Here is a 16,033-nt window from a genome sequence, read left to right on the forward strand (position 1 = left end):
CGGTGGGATCCGAATCACCCTCGAAGAGGCTAATGCCCACTCGGCCACGCTTCCAGTCTACGTTGACGTTTATGAACTGCCATTTGTTTGCCGATAGATATCTTGTTTAATCACGATAAAGGAAGTAGAAAAGAAAATTTATTCGTGCTGACAAGCAGACAATGTCGTTGTCTAGCCGCAAACTCGTCGAAGCTTTTTGAAAAGGGGAACTAACCTTATTTTTCTTAAACCATCTCAAGCAAAAAGTGAAAATTTAGATCTCGATTCCATCAAATAATAGAATAAGCTTGTCTGGATCGCATAATACTTCCAAGCAGCCATCAAAGCTTATTTCTGTTAATACCTGTTTGATTGAATACTAGACTTTGAATCGTCCAAGTGAACGAATACTTTTGTTCTCAAATTCCACCTGTTTGTTTCCACTTGTGTTTTGTTTTAGTTCATCGACGCTTACAAAAGTCAAGAAGCAGTGACCAGAAACCTTAAAAAAACACAAAAGACATAAATTAGCAAATTAAAGAGAACTGAAAGGAGTTTAAGACAATGTTCAAATGTTTTAAAGAACTCGGGCGTTGAAATAACCAGAACAAACAATAATAGTCCACCAAACTATTTCACCGAAAAGCATAAATAATGAAGATGGCTACAGAGCTCGTAAACACGTATAAGTCATCAAATTTCACTGTAAAAACAGAAATAACATCTTAAAAAGACATTTGGCAGATAAGAAACGGGCACGAAGAGTTTAGCACCCAACTAACAGGTTAGTAACACAAAACACCAAAGCTAGTTGTTGTGAAGGTCGTGGTCTTCTTCAATGGTTGATTGACTTCACGGCTAAGTGTTGTGGTCGCGTTTTCGTAAAAACGTGTTATGCTACAGCAGTGGGAAGTATGGCTTTTTATCATCCGGGTTGTTGCGTTTCAACTGAGAGCCAGAGCCTCGATGTACGATGAATTTAAGGTGAACTGGTGTCGGCAGCGAAAGTGGCGACTGGATTGGCAAAGTCTACAAAAACCATGTCAGAATCTTCATTACAGAAGGAACAATGGAAAACAATATCAAAGGCAAGTTGTTATAAATGGGCAGAAATCAACGCGTTCTTAGCAATGATAAGGGACCTGAATAGATAAGCTGTGTTAACCTAGAGGAAGGAATGCAGAAAATCAAAATGCGATGCCCTCCCCAGATAAACACGACAAGATATTTGAGTTACTCCGAAATTTATTTGGATCAATCGGAACACAATAAAATTTATATCGATCATTGATCACTGTCAGATCCCCTCTCCCGTCTCCTAAATAGTGAATCAAAACATGAATAGTAAGAATTAGAGGCTAACTGGAGTTTTTCTTGTGGTTGATCAGTTGCTTCTTGCTTAGGGTAGGCGTCGAGAACTCAAACCATGTAAAATAGGTAACTATGTGCTTTTGATATTCCAAACTTTTTCATAACAACGAGTCGTTCATTTTCCACTCATGTGACAAACACGTGAGAAAAATAGGTCTGCAACAGGTAACAACTTCCTGAGTCTGCAATACGTAGAAGATGGTAGCTACATAATGGCGAAAGGAAGTTTGCATCTTATTTAACTGATTTGAAGCCGATTTATAAACAGACGTTTAAGTTATAATAAAGTGTATTATCGTTTGTCTCACGATGTAGTCACTTGAGATGTAGATCGCGACGTTTCGACTGCTTACTGCTAGTCTTCTTCAGGCGATAAGGTCGACTGATTGCACGGTATCATTTATATCACAAAGGTCGGCAAGTGACTACATCGTGAGACAAACGATAAAACACTTTGTTATTGCATCTACCACGATGAATAACAACAACCTTTTCCTCGACATAGACGTTTAAGTTTTTCAGACAACGCGCTCTTTCCAACTCTCACCAAACTATAATAACAGTCTTAACAAGCCTGTTGTTGACTGAATGCAAAAAGGATATATCGAATTATAAATCATTGAATGTTGTTTCAGATTGAAAACATCCCCGGAAGACAGCGAAATATTTGATGCTCAAATTCGTCCTGCGGGGGAGTATAGTCGGTTTTTTGTGCAGTCTCGCACACTTGGGGCCGAGCGGAAGACGTTTGGAGGGGACTCGTGGAGAGTGTACCTTGAAGGACCTTCGTATCTTGCAGGCACCGTCTTCGATCATAATAATGGAGTGTATGAAGTGTTGTTCCTGATCATGGAGCCTGGGGTGTACAAAATCAACATGATTCTAGATTATACGCTGTGTGATGGAGTGATTGATCCTCCAATGGATTGGTTCAAAAATGGTAAAGTAGTACTTTTTTATCTTCATTAAGTGTAGAACAGTCACGGACGGCAAATGAAGGTCAAGTCCTCGGAAGAGGGGGGGCCACTCCCTCACGAAAAGGACAGGGGTGCTCGTCGTGCCTTTTAGGGGTTAAAAAAGCGGGTTTGGTGCCTCTTAGGGTGTTCAGCTTCAAAAGGTCCACAGCGGGGGCTTTCGTGGTAACTTTGAGGATATTGAGCCGAAAGAGTCAATGTCAGTCAATGTATTGTTTTAGACTTGGTAAATCTTTGGGTGAATAAAATTTCAAGCCACGCCCACAAAACAAGATCTTGTCACTTTTAAAGCATTCTTTTCAAAATTTCCGACGCATGTCCTCCTCCTTTTTATCTTGGAGTTCCCCGGTTAATCAAGTATTCCCTTGGAAATATCAACAAAGCTAGAGCTTTCAAACATAGTTAATAGAGGGGACTGGTTATGAAGTCCGGCAAACATTAAAGGAGCAAACAAAGATGTCAAGATTTATGTTGGAAGGCCCACGACCGTGCACAATCTTTTGTTTTGCCCTCATACACTATACATGAATTACGTAACTAAAACGTTTCTATTAGTTAGTTCCCCAGTACGAAGTAAACAACTATTGAGTGTTGTGCGCGGTCAAGGCCAAAAAAGCGAACAAAAACATACTACAAAGAACTTTGTCGGGTTTCAAAACCATTCCCCTCTATTAACTATGTTTCCAAGCACTTCGTTAAAGTAAAAGAGCAACCACATCAAGAACGAGGACATCGCTGTCCGTGGATCAAAAATGTTGGTGCTAAAGTTTTTGTGGGCTTATGGCCTCTCAGCGCGTCTCCCCCACGACACTTAATTCTAAAAACCGCTCGGACGTTTTTATTAATTCTTGTTTGAATTTGCTGTGATGGCCAGATGTGATAACTTTGGTTTTGGATCCAAGTTGTGCTAAACTGAATCCATGAGAATATCGCTGCACTCATGAACTGTATGTATCTATTAACTGTGATAAAAGGATACCTGTATGCTTTTCGAGCATTTAATTTCAAATCGAATGCAAGTAAACAGTTAATACATTCTTGGTACGTGAGCAATGAAGAAGAATACTGAGAGTTATAATAACAAGTAATGACGGCTTTTAAATCTTGACCTCTTATTCTACATGAACGTAACAATAATTTGAGTACGATGTGAAACTTTGTCTTCAAGTTATTTTATCATAACCCCAAAGCTGATACTGATTTGGAGAGTGACGACGCATTGAACAAAACTCGCTGCATAATGTACTTGATTTTATATGTCTATATAGTACAGCTTTTTAAAAAAAAATGCAAACGGACTTTCCATCCTGAGAGTTCAACATGCTGCCTGCCATTCAACTCACAACTCGCTGCTTGTTTGTCTTTTCCCTTATTCAAGTTATTTACATCACTTTTTTGGATTCCTATTTACAGCTCACTGTTCAGGAAAGTTAAAGAACGTACACCTTAGCAATAGTCTCTTCTCAGAAATGACCGGTTACATCAACAAGCCTTTACTATCTGCTACAAAGAGAACAATCACAATCCCATGGAGACGTCTCAGTGAAAGTGGTAAGGGTTTCTTCCTCCTCGCTTCGTTTGCCTTCTTTCTTTCCTCCTTTCCCTCTTTCATTCCTTCTCTCTTTGATTCATTTATCAACTCATCGGTTTCTTTATGTAACGGTATGTTGAAAAACTAAAACATAGAAAAAACGAAGAGAGAGAAAGAAGCAAGATATGAAGTAGAGAGTTGGATAGAGCAAGAAAAAAGAAAGTTAGAAGGAAGAAAAGAAAGAAAGATCTAAGAAGGATATATGTCGCTTTACAATAATCCCTTCTCTCAATTTTAAGCACGAACATATTCTAGTCATAATATCTTTCTTCATTTGATTAAAATGCCAATTAAGTGGTACAATGGCTTAAAGTAAATATTGAATGTTAAAATGACACAGGGTAAAGCAATTTTTTTAAAACTCCTTTTAAGTTTAAGTGTACTTTTTTCGAAACATCTTCTGAACCTCTCAGGCTCACGTAATCACGCAATCATATACAAAGAGGAATGCATCAGTTAAAATATATCTGCACAGATTCCCCGGCAGGGGAGGGTTGGAGTAATATAACTAACTCGGATCTGTGGATCATTCCATTTGTTTTCACTTGATGTGTTGGGACCTTTTGTAAAGACCGATCAGAGCATGCGCATCAAATGGCCTAATCTCCACCAAAACGTAGACTAAATGTAAATATTCGTTTAATATTCCTTGTCATTAGAAATTCAAAACAACATGCGCGCAGCGGATAACGAGTGTGATATTCAATGTAACTTGATGTGGGATGGATTCGGAAGATGGGTGACTGGATTCAAATGGAAGCCTTACATGGACTTTACAAGAGAAGGTAACTGTTATTTTGTTCCATGAAGGGAGTCAGAAGCTAAGTCCAAGGCTACAATTTGGGCGACATCCATTCCTTGAGTTCACTCACTGTTTATAACCCATACTCCCACCAGTTGAGCCTGTTACTGTGAACTCGTAACTCATCTGGTCCACTATTTGTATCTCAGTTGACCTTAAACTGTTTATCTCTGTTAGTCCATTATGTTACAAGTGTTAGGCCCGGTTCAAACTAGCGACATAACGACATAAAATAAATAAATTGATAAATAAATCACTTTATTAAATCCATTTTGAAATCACTGGCTATCCTTGCAATCTGATTGGCTCTCAATGGTGCGATTTATTCACGAATCGCACTATTTTTTGCTCTAAATCACATCTTTTTCTCAGCCATTGAGAATGGGACAGTAAAACAAAACAACAAATCAGATTTCAATATTAGTTTAAAGTAAACAATAAAATTTCAGGAAAATGAAAGGCAAAAAGCCATTGTGTGGATAATTTAGCAACTAGTATTGCCAAAACTCTGTTGTTATTGTGTGTTTTTTTCCAAAAAACTTGACGAATGTAATTAATTACAGTTTCTAAATGACGATTATCAGCTCCTTCAGGCTGAACACCAACTTTAATGGAAGTTTCCAACTTTCAGTGTCCATTTTGACGAATATTTTGGCGATTTTTCTTCAACATCTGCTCAAAATCCGTATGATACCGAGTCCAGTAAAACATAAACAAACGAAAACCACTCAACAACAAATTCAGGGCCATCTCAAGAAGGTAGATGTTTCCAGGTTTCTGGTAGTTTCAAACGAAGCAACAAAAGAGCTCAACTCTGTCGCTGTGAATAAACATAGTCAAAATACGCCCCGCTCCACAAAACAGTGAATGAATGAACGTCTTACGAAGCTGGTGTTAGTCCCGCCATCTTGGAAATATCTTGAAACAAATGGCGCCGCAAGAACTTGACAAGGTCCTGAGTATTGAGTCCTTCGCCGAGGTCACAAAAAGAAACGGAGATGATAACGAGCTGGACTCCCTTAAAATCATGCCATTAAACGGTATGAAAGAAAAAAAACGTACCATCCACTGGGCATCGTGCACTCGAGGGAGTTTCACAACTCAAAAGAAATCCATCGCAGAATTACGCAGGATGCACCTTCAAATTCCTTCTCCAAAGACAATGAAAAATCTCAGCCTCAACCACAGAAGAAAGAAAGATCTTCCATCATTGATTCAACCGACGAGAATTGAACTTTTATACCTGAAGCAGACTATTTTCGTTGACTTCAAAACCGCTTGTTTGTTTGTCATGCTCGGATGAGTTTTCGTCACATGACATCGTTTTGCATACTAAATGAGACGTAAAGGCGTTTCCGGTTCCGCTTTTTTTTTTAACAAACCGGCTACTGGAACAATACACCAAAAGTCTAAAAATTAAGGCGATAAAATTGTGCGATTTCAAAATGGATCTAATAAAGTGGCAATTGAACTTCATGTCGTGCAATTTTGATCTGAAATCATACTTGTGATTTCAAATCGAACTCGCGCTGCGCGCTCGTTCGATTTTGAAATCACGCGTATGATTTCAGACCAAATTGCACTCCACTCAGTTCAATTACCATTATTTATTTAAGTGTGGAAGTGTTTATTACTGCTGTACTAATTGTGGACATTGAAATCAGCAAACAAATATTATCAATTAAACAGAAACTTGCTAAAAATCCCAACTGGCGGGAGGCTAACGGTTGGCTATTTGCAAGCGTGGAGGAGTTGAATCTGGGAACACCAAACACAAATCCAGTTATGATCTAGTGACAGGGAGGAGATTTGAACTCGAGACCTCTGGATTACAAATCCAGCGCCCTAACCAGTAGGCCACGCCGGCTCCACGAAGCGACATGGCAACATAATGACATAGTGACGTGATCGCTTATGAAGACATAACGAAAATATCAGGGGTTTTTCTTTCTTTTTTTTTTTTGTCATTATTTCCTCATGTTCATGTCGTTATGTTGCTATTATGTCATTATGTCAGGATGTTCACATTGGAAACATAAGGACATTACGTCATTATGTTGTTCTGTCGCTAGTGTGAACTAGGCCTTAGCAACCGAGCCTCTCATGATTTATTCATATCAGGGCAAATATCAATGCACTCGTCGACATGGGCATTACTAACGATATTATTACAACAAACCTAACTTTGTTATTTTGAAATAATTAATATATGTTTAATCCTTTCTTATAGATTATACAACCTTAGCAAATCAACGCAAGCAACACGATCACACAGTTGGTCGAGGTGTGTTCTGGGTATACGGCGATTCACTAAGTTATTACTTTTACATGTCAGTTAACAGTCCAATGAGAAGGCTTTGTTCATCGGTGTTTAAAGAATGCAACAACACATATAACTGGATATACCCCAAGACACTCTACGAACTGGTTAGTATATATCGCTTTTGTACTTTGTTACAGTAAAAAGCAATTGTTATCGAGTTTGCCAATGGCAAACCACCAAACCACATTCAAAGTGATTGCACTCTACTTATCAGGTTGTTCGCAGAAAAAAAAGTTTTCCGCGAAGTTACATTGGCGACAAAATATAACGCTTTGTTTTGTTGTTGTTGTTGTTTTTGCCTGTCTGCCTGAGCTGTCTGTCTGACGTCATCCTGTCTGTCTGCCTGCCCGTCTGTTCCTTTCTTTGTTTGTCTTCAAAATTTTTTTTGGACTCTAAAATGCATTTCCATTTAACAGCTTAAGTATATCACAATACAACAATCATATACTGGAAGCTGCAAGTGTCCAGACAGGCACTCACCTGGTACTCACATGGTATGGGAGGCGGAGTGGACACAAGATCGAGCGGTCTGGGTTCAAGCCCTGGGCGGCGACATTCGGTTGTGTTCTTGTGCAAGACACATTACTCTCACAGTGCCCCTCACCCAGGTGTATAAATGGGTAGGGCGAATTTAATACTGGAGATAACCCTGTGATGGACTACTATCCATCCAGGGGAAAAAGAAATACTCCTAGTCACTTTATACTACGGAAATCAGAGATAAGCGCCGGCGGTATGGACCACTTGGCACGACGTCAACTTTACCTTACCGCTTACATTACCGTATCTTACTCACGTAGTATAACGATAACATTTGGAAACATTGCTTTAGAAAAGATTTCAAGACTCTAATGAATTTTGCTGTATGATTGTTTCTTTTCACAGACAGAAACATGTGGTGAAGTCAACTTGCACGTCCCAAGAGTTTTAAATTTTTTCCGTCAAGTGATTGAGAGGAAAGATATGGACAGGGACAGCGCACTGCTGTTAAACGCTGGAGCTCACTATATTAAGGTGCTGAATTATTCTGAGACATTTTGAAGAATTGTTTAAACACAACTACCTTAGAGATAAATCAACTTCTTTTAAGAGACAGTACATTTAACTGGTGCCAATAATGGGAAAGATGAACAAAAAAAGCTCAAGTTAAACCGACAGATGTCGATAAAAACAAATGTGGATATCGGCCTTCCTTAGAAAGCACCATTTACATAATTTTTCCAAAAGATATCTTGGCGTTGATTTTTCCAGCCTCCAAGCAAATGCCGGATCGTTTTAATGCCACCAAAAGATATAGTGTGTATTTTAAAACTGATTTCTTCCAAAGTTTGTTTTAAGGTTGTACTGTAGTTGTTGGTGCTACTATTTCGTTTACTTTCCTGATGATATTTTTATCTTTGTTACTGTGCGTCTAACATGTCGAATCCATCGTCCCCCTCATTGAATTTGCTTCATATTTCCTCTTGTTCCTTTTTCACTATGCTATTAATCGTTTCTATTTTTTCTCGTATGAACCCCTGTAGACGACCAGTTTTCAGAGCTACCAACAAGTCATTGTTGCATTGATATCCGAGATCAAGAAACTGTACCATGGGAAACCTATCTGGAAATCGACAACCGCCATACATGGACAAACCGCTGATATTATGGGCGCATTCCGCAGATTCACGACCAACCACGTATGTATTCGACTAGACTTCATAAAGTAACCTACCACTGGGAACCACAGTTTATACGAATCATTGAAAGTATTCAGCGCCTTCCACGGCCTCTGCGGCCTCAAGCTTGTCTCGATGATCGATACTGAGGCAGCTTCCAGTAGGGGAAGGCGGGGGCAACGGGAGGGAACGGGGGTGGTGTCCATGTAGAAAGGTCGATGTTGCGTGATCGTTGGAAAACTGGATTTAGACCCCTAAAAGAGACATATCTGATATCTGGACGTGGCTTAAGCGATTTTCGACACCTAAAAATTTGATTCTACTCTACATTAAAAAAACGATCTCATGCCTGATCTGTCAAGAGCACCAACACAATATGATGGCTCTTAAGAGGCGCCCTCGGTAAATTTCAACTATGGCCATTTGGACCAGATAAAATCAAATTCCTCACACTTTCTCAGATGAATGGTCTAGATGAGTGATTCACAAAAATATAACTTTCAGTTCAATTCGATTCGTATTTTAGCGCTGGGGCCACCATCTTGGTTTTGCCCCTCTGAGAGGACTTTCAGCGGCCATTTTAGGGCACATTTTTAACAATTTGCAAAACAAAGAAAACGATATAAATCCGGGTAAAAACCCTTTATTCGAGACAAGCAAATGTTTCTTGTTACATTGAGAGGCTGTTTTGACAATTTGATCATCACCTGATTTTTTTTTTTTTACAGAATTTTAAATTTCTTCCCTTTCGGACTACTCATGAAGCGTCATAAAAAAGGCGAAATTTAAAGGAAAATATCGCCAAAAGTACATCACTTGAGATCCCAAAACTACCCTCCACTTAAAGAGCAATGTCTCACCTGTAAAAACATGCAATAAAATTTTGGGGCAGTTAAAACCGTAAAATGTTAGAAGAAGAAGTTTAAGCTGTACTTTTGTTAACAAAGACCGCCGTCCTAATTAGCATAATAACGTGAAAATAACGATGCACAGAGAAAATAATGATGTATTCCACTTGCCTTGCGACATGTCGACAACTGGATGTTCCACGATGCCTCATGTTATATTTCCAGTATGTTTCAGCCACATTTTCGGTGATTAGTGTACGAAATCACTCTCAGACATCGCCACGGTTAAGCAGATTTCAACTCTCCGAAGCCCGCTTCACAACATCTATCAATATTATTTGTCTTTCGTCTCATAAGCCGCCGTTTACAAGAAGTTTAACAATTTGCTGAGATCCTAACCGACCCAGAAGTCTGTTAACAGCCTTTAAAATCCTCCTCTTAATCGAGGATTCTCATCAAGAACTCGTTTAAGCTCAGTTCTGTTTTGATCTGTTGTGCAGCCGCCGTTATTCCACAGATTGCGTTATATTTGACAATGCACATTCCAACGGGTAGGGGTAGGGTGGGTAAGAAGTGAAAATGTAACCGACATTAAAGCCATTTTACGCATTTCTGTGACTATTTTTGCAGGGTAGGGAGGGGGGGAGGGGGGTCGTGTATTAAAAAAAAAGAAAAAGAAAAAACGAAAACGATAGACAGTATCAGGTCAAAAGATTATGATCTGTGTATCTTGATCAGCTTTATCAGTTCATCAGTGAGGCCCTATTAGGGGTTTTCAGGATACTGGATGTTTGGGTAAAAAGTTAATAGGGTGCAAGAAATTTGGGGGAAATATTAATGGGGTAGAGCGTGTTTAGATCAGATAAAACAGGACATTCATTGAGTAGGAAATCGTTGAGCTGGATTTAACAGGATACAAGATATTTAGGACAAAAATTAATAGGATAAGGGATACACCGACACCCCCCCCCCCCTCCCCCCTCCCACTATGGGGCCTCAACAATGGTCTGCTATTAAGGATAAAATAAAAGTTTGTCAACTGTTATAAGCATTTATTCTTGACTCTTAGTACTTATATCACGGTGGAATATGAAAGTTTTCTATCAGATTTTAGGGGGTTTGAGGTTAGGTAACGCAGCTCCTTGTTAGTAGTTTCGAAGCCCACACTTGTTACACTGAATAGATAGATAAAGACGGGGCTGGAGAATCAAGTGTGTCCCGAATTCTGTACCGTTTAACACGAATTTCTTACATGGCAACCTTTGTGTCTGCAAAGAGATCGAGGCACAACATTCCACACTATATTTGTAAACAACTATCCTAATCTCATTGACAGCCATTAGTTTTTGACGAGAATTTTCATTTATTACAAATAGAATACGGATAGAACTGCAATAAAAAGCGTCTTACTTGTTTTTTTTTTTCGTTCAGCATTGTAGTTGTGTCTTTCGCTGCCCGAAATGCCATCAAATGCTGCGAAAGGCAACAGACTGACTAGTAGTGCGCAAGAAGTAGTGATAAGCGGCGTTTTATTGAAACTCCTTTTGTAAGCGGTTCCACTTTTGCCTCAGATAAGGAAATACTCAGAAAATTACTGAAGAACAATTTACAGTACGGTTCATGTTGACTTGTTCCTGAAAGGGAAACCCTATTTACAAGGCCAAAATATGATATAGTGACAATCGTGGTGTTCACCCTGTCTTAGCAAATTCTACTCTTGCAGTCCCTGCCGAAGAAATTAAACCTATAGGCTGGGTCCTGAAAGTGACGAAAAAGGCCACTCGTTTCAATGAAAAACAAAAAAACTACCTTGAAGAAAAGTTTTTCTCGGGTCAGGAGACGGCCATAAAAGTCGAAGCAATTACTGTAGCACAAAAGATGAGGCGCTCAAAAGATGAGGCCAGAATTGGGCGGTTCACCTGTGATGAGTTCCTGACTCCTTGCCACATTTAATCCTTCCTCTCGAGAATGGCTTCAAAGCTCAGAAACAGACAGGAGAAGGTCCTCCAAGAAGACCCAATAGCCGCTGAGAATCAAGCTGCAGATATTTTTGACAAGTGTCAGTTAACTCATCCAATTGCTTATGACTTATTCAACTTGTGTGCCGTAAACGCATCTATAATGTCTTTAAAAAGCTAAGCGTCAACATTAGTGCTTCGCTTGATAGATGCGGGTATTTTAAAGCGCCCTGCATAGGGTTGAAAACTAGTCTTGTGCAGACATGCAGCTGTGCTCCATCACAGAACTGAACGACATTAGCGGCTGTGGGGTGCCTCAGGCTCATAACGAATGGTGCCTACAAAATACAAACGTGTTTCCGCCAAATTAAGAAAACGTGGAAAAAGTACATCTTAGCCAGGGTTATTAGAATCCACAAAGAAAACTAGGGGTAGTCATTGATTTTTCCGACATAATTAGCTACTGCTGACGGTAGCATTTTTCTGATAAAAAGGTAAAGATATTTCTTCACAGATTCTCCTAAGATTCGCCTTTACATGCAGAAAAATAAACATATTAAAAAACATCTTTAAACTACGTGGTAAGTGGTAACATAAAAACCACTTTTGATATGTATTTAATAACAGAATCGTCGCAACAGCGCTTTGAGCGTCCCTGGACAGCACTTCTCTGGCTTAGCCAAAATACAGTCTACATAACTTTTCCTCACAGCCAAAAACTAATGCATTGTTGAATAGGCTTGCCACTTCCAATTCATACCATAAAATGTAGCTGTAGTTAAATGAGTTGTTTCACCCTTTCGAAAACTTTGTCGGTGTTCGTTGCATTTTTTCCTGTTACTTCTCAAGTAAGTTAAACATTGACGTCTATCGCAGTTGTTTTGCGCGCGCATCATGCCATCTGCAGTTGAAGTTCAGTATGATTTTTTCTATGGATACGATAAAAGCTAGTTTTTCAGCTGGATGCCGTTCACAGTTAGTGCTTAGCGATATGCTGCTTTTCTGGTAATCCCGGTTTTAGTACAGGCTCGTAATTTTAGTGCGAAATTTGTTTCGGCCACAATAGGATTTTTTGTTTTAAGTCGCACGTTTGGTAGGATAGTTAATTACTCACTCGTTCCAACCCAAGCGCGCACCTGGCGTTTAAAGCATGCCTTACGTAATGCACAGACCGTGTGCCCACAAAAAAGAAGGGACCGTCCTTAATTGCCCTTCAATAATTTTCTGAGCATTTTCTTTTCCGATGCAAAAGTGAAACGGCTAAGAAAATGTAAGGAGTTTCAATAAAACGTCGCTTACCATTACTTCCTGCGCACTATTCGTCAGTCTATTGTCTTTTGCAAAATTTCACGGCACTTCCGGCAGCGAAAGACGCAACTGTCCCGCTTTATCTCATCTAAACATGTACTACCCCATCAATTTTTCCCCTAAATTTCTTGCATCCTATTTATTTTTTACCCAAATATCCAGTATCCTGAAAACCCCTAATAGGGCCTCACTGATGAACTGATAAAGCTGATCAAGATACACAGATCATAATCTCTTGACCTGATACTGTCTATCGTTTTCGTTTTTTCTTTCTTTCTTTTTTTTTAATACACGACCCCCCCCCCCCCCCCTCTCCACCTACCCTGCAAAAATAACCTAGAAAATGCCTGCAAGCAGAAGCTCGTGTTCAAATCATTCTGGTAAAGCCAGTTACTAGTTTAGCCACAGAAATGCGTAAAATGGCTTTAATGGCGGTTACATTTTCACTTCCTACCCACCCTACCCCGACCCGTTGAAATGTGCATTTGTCAAATGTAACGCAATCTGTGGAATAATGGCGGCTGCACAACAGATCAAAACAGAACTGAGCTTAAACGAGTTCTTGATGAGAATCCTCGATTAAGAGGAGGATTTTAAAGGCGGCTAACAGACTTCTGGGTCAGTTAGGATCTCAGCAAATTGTTAAACTTCTTGTAAACGGCGGCTTATGAGACGAAAGACAAATAATATTGATAGATGTTATGAAGCGGGCTTCGTAGAGTTGAAATCTGCTTAACCGTGGCGATGTCTGAGAGTGATTTCGTACACTAATCACCGAAAATGTGGCTGAAACATACTGGAAATATAACATGAGGCATCGTGGAACATCCAGTTGTCGACATATCGCGAGGCAAGTGGAATACATCATTATTTTCTCAGTGCATCGTTATTTTCACGTTATTTTGCTAATTAGGATGGCGGTCTTTGTTAACAAAAGCACAGCTTAAACTTCTTCTTCTAACATTTTACGGTTACAGGTGAGACATTGCTCTTTAAGTGGAGGGTAGTTTTGGAATCTCAAGTGATGTACTTTTGGCGATATTTTCCTTTAAATTTCCCCTTTTTTTATGACGCTTCATGAGTAGTCCGAAAGAGAAGAAATTTAAAATTCTGTAAAGAAAATCAGGTGATGATCAAATTGCCAAAACAGCCTCTCAATGTAACAAGAAACATTTGCTTGTCTCGAATAAAGGGTTTTTACCCGGATTTATATCGTTTTCTTTGTATGGCAAATTGTTAAAAATGTGCCCTAAAATGGCCGCTGAAAGTCCTCTCAGAGGGGCAAAACCAAGGTGGTGGCCCCAGCGCTAAAATACGAATCGAATTGAACTGAAAGTTATATTTTTGTGAATCACTTATCTAGACCATTTATCTGAGAAAGTGTGAGGAATTTGATTTTTTCTGGTCCAAATGGCCATAGTTGAAATTTACCGAGGGCGCCTCTTAATACCTTCCCCCTTGACTGCCAAACTTTATCAGCGTTCGGCCCTGAACACGTTAACTGATACCAAAATGTGCAATTTTTACTCCTAAGCCGAAGCACATCCCGGCCCTTTCACACCCTAGCCCTGGGGTGGGGAAGCTTACTTGACCCCAAAATGTCCCAGGAATTTAGGTTTTTCATGTTCAATGCGGCAAGCAGTGGAGAAGACGCCACGTAGGCTAACGGTGTGAGCCCTTACTCTAAAACTAAAGCTTAGTTGGACCACTGTGAATAATAAGGCTCCGTCTTAGATGGCAACACAGCCTGGGTAGAGCCAGATTAAAAAAATTTCAATTATAGAAAAACTATGTATGCTGCGAAGAAATGCAAATGATAATCGCAAAAATACAATTAACGTAGGACTGAACTATTTATATTTATTAATTTTCAGAGGATCCAGTTGTACAACGCTTTTGCCAACTCGGCAATGTGTGCAAGTGGTATCACTGTATTGGACGTCTATCCCATCAGCGACTCATACCCACCTGGAACCAAGGACGGCATACACTACAATAACGAAGCTTTCAACCCCGTCATAGAACTTTTGGAAAGATACTTTTCCTCGTAGCCTTAAAATAGCGATGATTTGAGAATTGACTTTTTAGCAAAATTAATAAATCCATGAAGTTTTGCATCTGCAAAGGTACAAACTTGTTCCCATGGCCTTTTCCCTTACCTGGGAAAAGGCCATGGGAACGAGGTTAGCATTAGAGAGCTTCTTGATGATCGCCATATTGCCATCACCGACATTACTGTACTTTATTATATCTCTCAGTTAGTACGCGCGCTGTGATTGGTCAATTCAGCGGGCCGTATTTTACTGTACGGCTCACTACAATTTAAAGCCGTTATTGTTGCCAAAGTTTTTCGTGATTTATCGCCAAGTTCTCTTAACTTTTTCAGCAAGTAAGAGTTTAAAACTTTCTTTTACTTCTGAAATTGTATATTAAAACCTGCTAGCGACGTAAGAGTCACTTAACAACGACTTCAAGCGTCAGAAATTTGAAGGCATTCTGCGTGAGAAGAAATCGTTCCCGAACCCGTCAGACACACGGTAGAAATATGATAAATATCTTACTAACCTCGTTTTCTCCGTCCGTACTGTAAGTTACGGAACCTCGTTTTCCCCCTTCGATTTATGGCCCAAGCGATACTCGCGCGATGGGGAAAAAATCGGTCCATAACTTACAGTACGGCCCGCGAACTCGGTTAATAAGATGTATGCATTCCCAGGATATTTTATTCCCGGCATTTTATACAGTGACGTCATAAGGGTGCTTTTGCTTTTTGCCTTTTATTGCTCAGGATTAGTTTATTGAACTCTGTTTAAGACCAAAGTTTTAGTTTTGAATTGTTTTGAATTTTTTTGTTTGTTTATTTGTGTGTTTGTATGTATGCCATGTGAAAACATAATTTCTAATAAAGTTTATAAATATCCAATGCCTTCGACATGATATACACCATACAAAAGCATACAATAATTCTACCGAGTGTGACTGAAAGCTTTAACGTTACCTTAACCAGTTAAGATTCCCCCTCCTCTGTCAGTTTTTCTTTTGCTCAGTTCTGGCGGTAGTAAGTAATTAAGAATTCCCGTTCTAAAATATTTGTTTGATACGTGACAAGGTCCAAAGTATTTCGCTGGTTTCGTGCTTCGCGCTCGTGGTCGCGCTCCGCGCTCGTGTATCGCGCTTCGCTTTAGCGTTTCGCTCTCGCCTGTTCTGCAGGCTAGGTTTTC

General features: G+C 39.6%; 1 protein-coding gene across 1 annotated transcript; it reads left to right on the plus strand.

Moving 5' to 3' along the window:
- The first annotated feature begins 360 nt into the window (after window positions 1-360).
- LOC110063029 (uncharacterized) lies at window positions 361-15,735 on the plus strand. The gene is made up of 8 exons (XM_020769983.2): window positions 361-1,067; window positions 1,986-2,290; window positions 3,738-3,875; window positions 4,575-4,700; window positions 6,948-7,144; window positions 7,926-8,054; window positions 8,564-8,719; window positions 14,687-15,735. Exons 1-8 carry the CDS (start codon window positions 874-876, stop codon window positions 14,861-14,863), a joined length of 1,422 nt encoding a protein of 473 aa, XP_020625642.1. The 5' UTR covers window positions 361-873; the 3' UTR covers window positions 14,864-15,735.
- The last annotated feature ends 298 nt before the right edge of the window (window positions 15,736-16,033 follow it).

The sequence above is a fragment of the Orbicella faveolata genome, unplaced genomic scaffold (assembly GCF_042242905.1).
Source record: "Orbicella faveolata isolate gen_17 unplaced genomic scaffold, um_ofav_v1 contig_12, whole genome shotgun sequence".
Taxonomy (NCBI): Eukaryota; Metazoa; Cnidaria; class Anthozoa; order Scleractinia; family Merulinidae; genus Orbicella; species Orbicella faveolata.

Excerpts from the sequence above, each read along its gene's own strand:
- LOC110063029 (XM_020769983.2), top strand. The coding sequence starts at position 874 with ATGCTACAGCAGTGGGAAGTATGGCTTTTTATCATCCGGGTTGTTGCG. Across the intron at positions 3,876-4,574 it reads GAGACGTCTCAGTGAAAGTG|AAATTCAAAACAACATGCGC; the intron begins GTAAGGGTTTCT and ends CCTTGTCATTAG. Across the intron at positions 8,055-8,563 it reads CTGGAGCTCACTATATTAAG|ACGACCAGTTTTCAGAGCTA; the intron begins GTGCTGAATTAT and ends GAACCCCTGTAG.